The sequence below is a fragment of the Castor canadensis genome, chromosome 16 (assembly GCF_047511655.1).
Source record: "Castor canadensis chromosome 16, mCasCan1.hap1v2, whole genome shotgun sequence".
NCBI lineage: Eukaryota > Metazoa > Chordata > Mammalia > Rodentia > Castoridae > Castor > Castor canadensis.
Genome location: NC_133401.1, coordinates 59,952,333 through 59,964,678, shown reverse-complemented (window position 1 = coordinate 59,964,678; position 12,346 = coordinate 59,952,333). Strand labels below are relative to the sequence as shown.

The window sequence follows — 12,346 nt, the reverse complement described above, 5'->3', positions numbered from 1 at the left end:
CTTGTTGAGCCGCTGGATCTCCTTCTCCTGGTACTCGCGCTGCCTGGTGAGTGGGCTCAGCTGATCCTGCAGGTACTTGATCTTCTGGTGCAGCTCCTTGGCCTCTGCTGTTAGGTGTTCCTTGTCAGTCTATAAGGGGCATGGGGTTGGTAAGCAAGGGGCCTTTCCTGGCAGCCTGGGACCCCTGGCCTGCCTGTCCCAGTGCTTGCTCATATGGGCTCCTCTTCCTCCTTCCCTCTCTCCCTCTCTCTCAGTCATAAGTGCTTGCCTGCAAGTCACCTGGGAAAAGCACAGTGATGCTGCACATTCCACCTTCAAGGCAGGGGCGCCTGGTCGAGTAAAACCCTGGATTCCAACACCAGCTTGCTCCCCCACCAAACCAGCAGACACCTGGACACCAGTCCAGTGCTCTGGTCTAAGCTTCCTAAATGCCAGGGCTATGGGCACAGGGTTCTTAACATGAGTGACAGGGAGAAGCCTCAGGACGGCTGTGAGACCCTAAACTGAATGCTGAGAGAGAGAGAGAGAGAGAGAGAGAGAGAGAGAGAGAGAGAGAGAGAGAGAGAGAGAGAGTGTGTGTGTGTGTGTGTGTGTGTGTGTGTCATTTTCTAAGAAGAAAAGGCATAGTTTCCAACAGATTCACAGGGTCTTGTGTGATCCACAGAGTAACAAATTCCCTCCCCATCCCATTCTCTACCCTCTTCCTCCCTTTGTTCTTCCTTCCTTCCTTGCTTTCATGCCAGAAGCATGGGATTGAACCCACGGCCTTGGACATGTGCTCAATCACTGAGCTACATCCTCAGCCCCAAGACTGATGAATTCTGATAACCTCTAAAAGAACTCTGATAGTCTCTGAACCTAGAAGACAATGCTCAAAGACACAAATGTGGCCAAGTGTGGTGGATCACAACTGTAATCCCAGCCACTTGGGAGGCAGAGACAGAGGCATCACAGTTCAGGGCCAGCCTGGCAATGTTAGTGCTAGACTCTGAACAAAAGGACTGGTAGTGTGGCTCAAGCGGTAGAGTCCTTGCCTAGCAAATGTGAGGCTCTTGAGTTCAATCCCTGGTGCTCTCAAAAAAAAAAAAAGTAACTGCAGCACACAGTAGAATTTGCTCCCCCAGAGAAACACATACAGCCCTGTGGTGTAAAAAGAAAGGCCAACGTAGCTGAAAAGAAACCAGGGAAGGCGATGGGGTGGGGTCATCCCTCCCAAACCTACCCAGTGTGGAAACGGGCCTCTGCATTACTGACAGCCTCTGGGATGGCCAGCAGAGACCATCAAGTTCAAGCCCCTTTACATGATAGGGAATGAATGTCCAGCCAGAAAGCAGGGTTCCCAGCTCCCCTGCTCTCTCCACTTCCATTCAAAAGAAGTGCTCACAAGCGGATGGCAGCTCAGTATAGTGAAAAGACCAGGCACACTCCAAGAAACTGTATTTCTCAGTGTGCATACATGAAAAACAGCCCGGAAACAGACACACTGAAATGGTAACTGGTGCTCTGGAGAGAGCCTGGCGCAGGGTGGGGTGGGGGCACCCCAGGAAAGGTCTTACTTATCTGCAAGGTGTCAACATCTTACAACACATTCCCACCACGTGGATCGGAGACAGACCACAGGGCCAGTGTTCATCCAGCCCTGTGTGACCTTTAGTCCATACTCCACAAACCGGCCGGGGTGGGGAGGGCGGGGGTGTGTGTGTGAGCTGCTTTCAGCCAGAACTGGCTCAGGATATCCCTGGTCAGAACACGAGGGAGTGGTCTTGATCCCCACTTAAGAGGCTCTGGGATGGAGCACGGCCTCCTGACATACAGGGCCACACTTTGGCCAGAGATGTCCCACCTTCCCCAGATGACAGGGAAGAAGTGTCAGAGGATTGTCCTGCCTGCCAAAGTGAGATGAGAAGGGACTGGAGAGCCAGGAGTCTGGCTGTGAGTCACAAGTTGTGTCTGTGCACTCAGGAGAAAGCAGGAAGGGAGCATCCTTCCTGACCTTTGAGGTGAGGGGTGGTTATGGACTCAGGCTGCAGCAACAAGGCCCAAACATCACCTGTCAGAAGCAGCTCTGAAGTGCAATCCATATTGGAGATGTCCATTTTTCAGCCAGGCAAAAGAAGCCCATGTCCAAAGGGGAAGACACAGCACCATAAACAAAATCCGGAGGGCCTCACTCACATGCGCTTTCCTTTTTTTTTAGAAACAGGGTTTCACTTTGTAGCTCAGGCTAGCTTTGAACTTGCAATCTTCTGCCTTAGCCTGCTGGGATTATAGGTGTGTACCACTATGTCCAGCTGGCCTTTTCTCCTTAAGTTGCTCCAAGATCCTGGCACCATTCACACATGACAGAGTAGATACCATTTCTTCAGGGACCTGCTTCCCCATGCCCACTCTCTCATCTCTGTAAGTTCTTTGTAGTACTTAACACGCTTTTATGAATTTGCCTCTGATTAGTTTAGCATCTGTTTCCAACCATGGTAGAACTGGCAGGTTCACTCAGAGTATCTATGCATCTATGCCTACAACAACACCTCAGGCATGCTCTGGGGGAAGATTCTAGAGTAATGAATGAGTGAAGCTTTGTCTGCTTTAGCGACCGGCCTGCTCATGTCTCCAGTCTCCTATATCATGTGCTTCCCTGAGTGGTTCCTCATCTGTAAGGTTTTCACTGAACAAAATTCTTCAGAATGAAAACAAGAATATTTGGAAAGCAGCAGCTAACCTAACCGCCTCAGTTGTCACATGGGAAAAGGGCATAGGGTCACACAGCCTTTGAGTCCTACGGTTAACCCTTGACTCCCCCTTGACTCCACCCCTGGCTCGCAGACTCTGAAGACTCTGGGCTACCAGGGAGGGGAGCACCAAAACTACAGGGACAGCAGTCACACTTGCCTCCTCCATTTCAATCTTGGACTTGGCCAAGAGAAGCTTGCGGTCAAAGTCACGCTGCTTCTGCTCTCGTTCTGCCTCCAGGTCAGTCACTTGCTTCTGCAGGTCGGCCAGCTTCTGGCGCAGCTCAGTGATCTGGGTTGAGGGGAAGAGGGAGGGCATGAGGGCAGGCTAGGGGCAGCACACGCCTGGCACATGCCAGGGCTTGGCTTTCCCCAGCCTCAACACTGCTGCCCAGCTTCTCCTCCTGGCTATCCTGGGGCTCAGCTTGGCCCCTATGAGGTTCAAAGCCGCCAAGAAGAAAGTGGTATGAAGGTTGGGTTACCTAGAGAGCACAGACGAGAGTCCCGTACCTTTTGCTCATATTGCTGCTTCATGGACCGAAAATGCTGGTCCCATTGTTTGTTCACTTCCAGGAGCTGTGGGGAAAAGACTGGGGTTAAAAGCAGAGTGGGAACAAGTAATGCTGATCCTGGTCCCTGCACCCCAATGTCCTAAGGAGCATGCAGCATGTGCAAATGGTGGCTACAACACTGCTCAAAACACCATGCTCCTCAGAGGGTTTCACCTGTACCAACCACTTCATTTCACCCTTGCCAGGAGAATAAAAGTATTATAAGATATGGAAATAATTACTTAAGTGTACAATTATGGAGCATACAACCTCTTCCAAGGGTAATTTGAACTGTGTGTTAAAACTTCACATTTTCAGTTACATGGGAGGTGCAGTTCAAGGCCAGCCTGGCCAACAAAGTCAAGGAGAACCTATCCAAAATAAGCCAGGCATAGTACTGCATACCTGTAATCCCAGCTACTCGGGAGGCTCAGATAGGAGGATCATGGTTTAAGTCTGGCCTAGGCAAAAGCATGAAACCCTATCTGAAAAACAAACTAAAAGCAAAAGGATTGGGTGCATTGTTCAAGTAGTAGAGCACTTGTCTAGCCAAGAGGGAAGCCCTGAGTTCAAGCCTCACTACCACAGAAACAAACAAAATCCCACAACACCACAAAAAAACTTCACATTTCATTGACTTTAACCCAAAAATTCCACTCTGAAAAATATAACCAACAGAAACACTTAAGTCATCCCAGCAATGTTTATATTACAACAACAACAAAAAAATTCAGGGCTGGAGGAATGGCTCAAGTGGTAGAGCACCTACCTAGCAAGCATGAGGCCCTGAGTTCAAACTCCAGTGCTGTATAGCACATAGTTTACATAGATTATGAACGGATAATGTGCAGCTATTAAGAAAATAAGGCATTTATGACCTTTTCTCAGTTCTAAGACAATACTAATTACAGCCATACTCCTGATACAGCAGTTCCCCAGGGAAGAAAAACAACTCTGTATCATTAGATAAATAAAACAATGAGAAGGGGCAGCCTGAATTCAGAAACATTATAGATAATAAAAACACTAAGAGGTGAAGAAATGTGGTGAATGTGTTACAGATACCCATGAAGACAGCTGATTTGAAAAGAAGAAAAAAGTGTATTATTTTTGAGGACTATACAATGAACTGGCTTCAGTTGTGATAATCTCTAGGAGGCGAGATTCTTGATTTTTTTTGTGAGCCTTGTATTATTTTTGAAATCTGAACAAAATCCTTCCAACAATACAAAAATAAATCTAGAATTAATATGCACACAAGCAAACATGTGGATATACAGAAGGATCTCAAGGCAGAAAGATGCAGGGTCCAGGGAAGGAGCTGAGCTATGAGGACAGAAGGAGCCTTGAGAGGAGGGACAGGAAGGAAGGACTGCATTGGATTGCATGATCCTCCTATCTGAGCCTCCCAAGTTGCTGGGATTACAGGTTTGAGCTACTATGCCTGGCTTATTTTGGATAGGTTCTCCTTGACTGCAGGGAGCATGGAGCCTCCTCTGTGAAAGGCTCTGTCTGCATGGCTGTGTGCCAAGAGGGGCCTTCCACTTCCTGCCTCGATGGACTTCTCACTACCTCCTCCCACCATCCACCGTTTACCATGGGACCTTTCTATACCCTACCATCACCCAACAATTTTAGACAATGCTGCAAATGCCATCTTCTGTGGGCAGGTCAAGAGAGGACAGAGACCTCTTCCATGGGCAGATGATTACTGATGACCATGGCAACTCCCTATGGTGACCAGTTGGAGTCAGGAGGTCAGACAGCGTCTTCACCCTGCTGGTCCCAGGAGGAAAGAAGGGTCTTCCTGGACCCTCTTCCAGTCACCCACCTCCATGCGCTGCTGCTCCAGCATCTTCACCTTCTTCTCGGCTGCACTCAAGGCCCCCACCTCTGGGACCTTACCTGCCATCACGCTAGCCTGAGGAAAAACAAAGATGGTCTTGGCCAAAGCTTCGAATAAAAAATGTTCTCCCCTACAACCTGTTCTGCTAAGGCTCCTAACCTCTGTGGTCCTGGACCTCCATCTCCTACTTTCCTACTCCTCCCACTCACCAGGACATCACTAACCATCACAGCCATGGCCACTTCCCCTTCTGGAAGTCCATGAAGAGGATCATCCCCCCTGACATGTATGGTGGCTGTGAGACCATCCCCCACCCCAGCTACCTTTCCTTAGGCTCTGTCTCTGAGACACTGCTGGCCCCTCTCCCTTCCCCTGGCACACATTTTAGCCCCAAATCCTATGGCCTAGAAGGCAAGAGCTACAAATTTTTAAAGGCTTTATTAAACTTATAAAAGTTGAAGTTCTATAATACTTTTATTTTAAAAACATTGTTAGAATGAAACAGAAAGAAAAATGTGTGTTAGTGTATGGTTAGAACACACATGTATTTCCTAGCTCTATCCACTGAAAGGTCTATAGTCCATTCCAATAGAAAGAAACAGCTGAATAAATAAATGAGGGAGAAGGGACCACTCTTCTTTACAAAAAAATTTCAATTAATAAATGTGAAAGAAGGGGTGTGTGGTCCATGGTAGAGTATTTTCCTAACATGCATGAGGCCCCGGGTTTCATCTGTAGCACCATAAAAAAAAAAAGAAAAGAAAAAAAGAAAAAAAAATTGTGAGAAAAATAAATGTGGAAAGAATGAGACGAATACAAAAACCACCATTATACTACTACAGTAATAAATGCTGCAGGTGAGATCCACCAATGAGTGCTAAAGTTAGTACATGAGAGTTTAAAGAGAGGCTGGGGGTGGAGCAAGTGGTAGAGCACTTGCTCAGCATGTAGGAAGCCCTGGCTCAGGGGAAAAAAATAGGAGAAACAAAATGTTCAAAGTCTTCAAAAAATGTGTTAATTAGAAAAGGAAAATGAGTCAGTTCACTGTGGAGTGATCTGACAGACGCCACCATAATCAGGGTTGACAGTAATAAGACATATGGCCACCATGTGTGACTGACATGATGTACTGAGAAGAGCCCAGCCCTATGCACACTCATATACGCAGAATGTCACTTCCGTGAGACTCCTGCCAAAATCCACGACCACAATCACATCATGAGAAAACATCAGATAAACCCTCACGGAGGATGTACAAAACAGCTGGCCGGTATGGCTCAAAAGTGCCAAGGTCATGAATAATAAGGAATGGCTGGGAACCATCACAGCCTGGAGGAGCCTAAGGAGATGTGACAACTTAATGCAATGTAGGACCCTGGATTCAATCCCAGAACAAAAAAGGGACATGAATGAAAGACTGGTGAAATCTGAATAAAATCTGCAGTGTATTCACAGTGACTCGTCAATACTTAATTCCTAGATTTGACAGCTGAACCACAGTTACATAAGATGGATATATGGTTATATAAGATGGTTAGGGGAAGGAAGACAAAGGGGATATGGGAACTGAACTCTGGACTATTTTTGCATAAACTTAAAGCTACCTCAAAATAAAAAGCTAAAGAAATGAACAAATAAGAAGGGTTGAGGACGGCCCTAAATCAAGGCCAGCAGTTTGCTGAAGCTGTTGGTTTCAACCAGGAGCCTAAAGAAATGTCATTCTGTGGTCTGATGGCCATTTCAGAACTTTGGAAATGTAATGGTCAATTCATTAGAAAGAACCATCTGACCAGGAAAAAAAAAAGTGTGCTGGTGACACTGCAGAGCAAGGCTAGGAGTACAGAAACAGCTCTGTCTCCAAGCCCCTCTGTGTGTAGGTCAACCCCTGCTCTCTCTGAGCCTCAGTACGTGAATGTGAAACAAGCTGGTCTGTGCAGGTCCCATCCAGACCTCTGACTTGCAGTCCACCCTCTGACTCCCTATTTTTACATGCTCCCATTTCCTGCTTTCCCTACCTCCTCTGCACTCCCCTAGCTTGGAGTGGGGTGAGCAACAGAACTTGTGAGGCACAAGTGCCCCCTATAGGCCAAGGCCTATAAGCACACTGTGGGTGGGGGTGGCGGCACAGAGGGGAAGCTCTTCTGGTAAGGTGGCCTCCTCTGAGGAATGGGAGGGGTGGGCCTGCCCCCTGGGAGCTGCTGCCTCTAAAGACAGTTGTGTTTAGCTAGGAAGGTCAATGGCTATGGGAAAGAGGGAGGATGCTGGGCTCCTGGGTGGCACCTCTGAACCTACACAGACAGGGGAATCCTTGTGGAGGAGTAAAAGAGCCACAGAGTCAGCAGATCTGGCTGATGACCCCCAATCTGTAATTAAAAGCAGCAGCTACTATTTGGGAGGCTAAGATCAGGAGAATCAAGGTTTGAGGGAGCCCAGGAAAATACTTTGAGAGACCGTATTTCCAAAATAACCAGAGCAAAATGGACTGGAGATGTAACTCAAATGGTAGAGCAACTGCTTTGCAGTCACAAAGCCCTGAATTCGAACCCCAGTCCCACCAAAACAAAAAGGAGTGGCTAAGTTCACATTATACCACAGTAAGCCATTTCACACTTGTTGCATCACTGAATTCTCTCAACAATCACTGCCAGGCGTGTTACTACTTTCATTTCAGAGGAGGAAATCAAGGTCCAGAGAGTTTATATGCCTCGTTCAAGGTGGCAACACTAATAAGACTTTTGCCATTTAGCTGCATGTTTCCCTGGCCATATCCATGCCTGCCGGCTAGCAGGGGACACAGAGAGCTGACTGCATGATGGCACATGACCTGTTCAGTTTCCTGCCATAGCTGCGAACTGAAGAGTCGTCTCATCCCGGCCTACTTACAGGCAGAGGGGATGTGAAATGAGATCACAGCTTTGCAAGTCCTGGGTGAGCTCTGCACTGCCACACAGTATTGGGAATTAAGTTATTGAGATAATTACTACTATCATATAGGTGTGAGTTTTGATAAAGATACTGAGCTCTACAGTGAAGCTATTAAAACTCATTTAAGTTTACAACCCTGTTGTAGAAGAGGTTGGGCTTAGGGGAGTGGGGAAGGGTAAGGGGAACTTGGGACTGGACTGAGGGCCTGGTGGTAGGAGGGGGAAATGGACCAGCCCAGTGGCATTGTCAGACAACGCTGGTGTTGGCTGGTGCCCCTTCTCCATTCCAGAGGCTCCAGGGCACAGTCGTAGGAGCTTAGCAGCACCCCCAGAGAGGCACGCTCAACTCAGCACCCCAATTCTGCCTGCAGTATCTGGTATGCTAAAGTGACTTTTGGGAGCCACCCTTTAGGAGAGACCTTGACAAACAGGAACATAAATAGGGATTGGTGTCCAGACTGTGCAAAAGACTCAACCCCAGGTTCTCTGAGCAACAGCTGAAGAACTACAGCTGGTTAGCCAAGAAGAAAGCAGGTCTGAAGGGGCCAGGGAGTCATGTGACTGCCAGGAGTTCTGAGCTATGTCTCAGGGAATGGGATGCTCCCTGGGGCTGCAGGCAGAAAAAAGGCTGAGGAGTGGACACTAGGGGGGTTGGATAGCACAGGCCAAGCTGTGGAAACACCACTTACCAACTAGAACCTTCTACCAGTGGAACTGTGTGCAGGAGGTAGCAAGCTTGCTGTTACTGGAGGTGGTGGACAGATGCTGGGGATGGCAGAAGCTACAGAAGGAATTCCTGCTCACATACCTGCTGCTGTGCGGTGGCTTCCTTCCTGCTGGTACCCTCCGTCTTTGGTGAGCCTGCATGCCTACAGGCACCCTCTTTGTTATTGCTGCTCAGCAACAACTTCTTGAGCTCCAAATTTTCTTCCCTGGGTTGGAGGAAAACAGAGAAGTCACCTGTGAGGCTTCCGACCTACAGCCACACGAGTGGTAACTAAGTTCTGGAGAGCATGGCCTCCAGAACTTGGAAATCCTGACCTGCTCTTAGGAGGAACCCAAAAAGGACATCCTTAAGTCACCTTGAGGACAGTCTCTGGGCTTCCATAACAGCCTCTGATCCTCAACAGTACAGTTTCCCCAATGGGACACCTATATACATGAGATTGTCAGGATATATCCAAAGTCTGCCTTAGAAACTCCGATCACAGATCAGTGAGAAAGCTCCACCTTCTCCAGTTACCTGCAAATGCCTGCATGGTGCTAGGAGGTCCTAACATCTGCCAGTCTCCCTTGGTAACACAGAATGAGCAGGCTGTGAGTGCAGAGCCTGTGGTGGTCATGGCTTGTACTTATTTTTACAGTTACCTTTTATTTAGTATAGGTAATGCTGTTTTCCACTGACTCCAGTTAAAATTTCCTTTATAATAATTTTGAGTAAAAATATGAACAAATTAAAGTAATATCATAAGCACATAATAAGGTAGGTGACATAGGACATAATAAAAGTGGTCATGAGGATTCAGGGATGACAGAAATATGAAACAGTTTCATTAGGTTCTATTTTCCAGATGGGCCCCTGATTATCTCTGGGCCCCCATCTTCCCTCATACACCAGAGGTTGGGCCTGCAAAGGGCCCTGTGAGCTCTGATAGTCAAGGTCAGTGTTTCCCCAGGTGTAATGCTGGGCCCATCTCAACATCACAGAGATGTAGTCTCACCTCAGACTGCTAATCACTCTTGAAGAGGAGGATGAGTGGGAGTATAAACAACTAATGCCTTCCTCTGGCCCTCAGATCAGCCTGAGGCGCACTAGTGGGCCTTGCAGAGGGATCTCTGGGTGTGCTCAGGAAAACAGAGCAGGACAGAACAGTGACCAGCAGGGGGCAACAGAGTCCTGGGCCATTTCCCACACAGCCAGCCAACAACAGTTAGCAGGCCAGGGAACAAGTCCCCTGGGTGGAGTTGGGGGTGGGAAAGCAATTCATACCAGCCTTCTCCACTCCCCAAGGTAATCAAAGGGCCTGGAAGAAAAACACCAAAGATGCTGGGCGTCGGTGGCTCATGCCTGTAATCCTAGCTACTCAGGAGGATCGAAGTTCGAAGCCAGACCGGGCAAATAGTTGGTGAGACCCTATCTCCAAAAACCCTTTACACAAATAGGGCTGGTGGAGAGGCTCAAGGTGAAGGCCCTGAATTCAAGCCCCAGTACTGAAAAAAAACTCAAAAAACCCAAAAAAACCCAAAGGAGTCAAGAAGCCAGGTGCCAATGGTCACACCTATAATCCTACTAGCTACTTGGGAGGCTGAGATCAGAAGGACTGCAGTTCGAGGCCAACCTAGACAAATAGTTCACAAGATCCCATCTCCAAAATAACCAGAGCAAAATGGACTGAAGGTGTGGCTCAAACAGCAGAGTGTCTGCTTTGCAAGCACAAAGCCCCAAGTTCAAATCCCACTCCTATCCCTCCCAAAAAATAAAAGAGAGTCAAAAGGGACCAAGAGGTCTGACATACAAATAGGGCCCTGAAATCAGTGTAAGGCACCACCACTTCTGCCCATCCCTCTCCTCACCAATTCTCTGAGGACCCTGGCTTACCGCAGCCTCTCAGCAGCCTGGTCCCGCTGTTCCAGGCTCTTGTCCAGCTTGGCCTTCAGGGCCTCATTCTCTTTGCGAAGCTGCTCACACAGGGTCTGTGGGAAAGATAGGTGGATGGACTCGAGGGTTAGATGGGGTACACCCCAATGCAGGAAGACACAGAGAGACAGGAGGGGCTGCAGACATCCCAACACTGGATCCCCTTTTACTTGGCTTCACCAAATACCTTGGAGGACCACTGGGAGCCAGGCCACTAGGCCGATCCAGGCTTCTCCAGGTATCTTCTCCTTCAGAAGCCAGCTGTAAGGATGCCTGGCCAAGAATCAGCCACAGGCCTCCTGGTCTTCCCAGGCAGAGCTTCCTGCCTTCTCCACCTTTGCTGCTCTTCCCCCACAGCCCTCCTTTGGCTAACTTTTCTTCCTGGAGATCTTAGTTTAAATGCCATCTCCACAACCCACTAAGTCAGGTCACCTCCATTAGTCTTGTTCGAAGGCCTGCCTCTCACCCTTTTGAGTACTTGTGACAAATAAAGCTGAAGAAGTGTCTGTGTTTCTTTTCTGAATACCCAGTCCCTCACTTCTTCTCACCAGTCTGTGAGTCCCCAGAGGGCTGAACCCCATGCTCACTCTCCTGTTCACTACCAGGGGCCCAGCCCCCAGCTCAAATTTGTTGAAGTAATGCATAACTGAGTGGTTGAATAAATGAATGAACAAATGCATGGGCAAGTCCCAGAGGCCTCTAGGGCAGACTGTGTGAGATAGGCTTCTGGGGGATCAAAGGCAAATCAGGAGACAAGGTGCTGGTGAGGTCCTCACAAGCTCTGACAGTGTGGTTCATGCTTCACTCCTGAGACTTATCCCTTCCTCTACAAAACGTGGACCACTGCCCCTTCTCTGCCTTCCTTTAGGGCTGCTGTGAAGGATGAATGAGCCTTTGGAGCAAAAGTGCCTCAAGCAGTCAGTCACTTAATAGGATTATGTTGGGAGCATTGTGAGGTTGTGGTGGCCAGACCTGGGCCTCCTGGATGGGTGGGGAGTGGAAGGTGCCGCCCAGCAATGAGATGCTCACTGTCAGATGGAACCACTCACCTTTCAACAAATATTCACTAAGCACCTAATGTGTGCCAGCTATGCAACACTGCCTCCTGGGTACTTCACAATTTTCCCAAAGCTAAGGAGTTCACCTCTATTGTGAAGGTAAGGAAACTGGGGAAAAATAATTTGCCTGAGTTACATCACTGTTAAGAATCACTATTGGGCTGGGCACCAGTGGCTCACGCCTGTAATCCTAGCTACTCAGGTGGCAGAGATAAGGAGGATCACAGTTTGAAGCCAGTCCAGGCAAATAGTTCAAGAGACCCTATCTTGAAAAAAAAAAAATCACAAAAAAGGGCTGGTGGAGTGGCTCAAAGTGTAGGCCCTGAGTCCAAATCCCAGTACTACACACACAAAAAAAATCACCACTGGCGGGAGGGAGTGGCTCAAGCGGTAGTGGACCTGCAGAACAAGTACAAGGCCCTGAATTCAAACCCCAGTACAGCCAAAAAGAATCATCGCTGAGGGCTAGAAGGCAGAGGCAAGAGGATCCAGAGTTCCAGACAGCCTGGTGCTACACAGTGAGTTCAAGGCAAGCCTGAGCTACATAGTGAGACCCTGTCTCAAAAAACCAAGGGTTGGCTCTATGGTTGAGTACTTGTC

At 48.3% G+C, this 12,346-nt stretch overlaps 1 protein-coding gene and 1 non-coding gene across 7 annotated transcripts in view; one reads left to right on the top strand and one right to left on the bottom strand.

The window, feature by feature from the left end:
- Positions 1 to 12,346, bottom strand: part of Tnip1 (TNFAIP3 interacting protein 1) — a 52,356-nt gene that overhangs the window by 11,236 nt on the left and 28,774 nt on the right. For all 6 annotated transcript variants that reach the window (XM_020176200.2, XM_020176199.2, XM_074057165.1 and 3 more), the window contains 6 exons: positions 10,650 to 10,744; positions 8,859 to 8,982; positions 5,112 to 5,201; positions 3,240 to 3,305; positions 2,890 to 3,021; positions 1 to 129 (listed from right to left, as the gene is read on the bottom strand). In XM_020176200.2, coding sequence (XP_020031789.2) covers positions 1 to 129; positions 2,890 to 3,021; positions 3,240 to 3,305; positions 5,112 to 5,201; positions 8,859 to 8,982; positions 10,650 to 10,744 — 636 coding nt within the window. The remainder of the gene's footprint in view (positions 130 to 2,889; positions 3,022 to 3,239; positions 3,306 to 5,111; positions 5,202 to 8,858; positions 8,983 to 10,649; positions 10,745 to 12,346) is intronic.
- On the top strand, positions 6,777 to 6,913 carry LOC141418347 (small nucleolar RNA SNORA2/SNORA34 family). The gene has a single exon (XR_012443004.1). It is a non-coding gene; the product is annotated as a small nucleolar RNA SNORA2/SNORA34 family (small nucleolar RNA).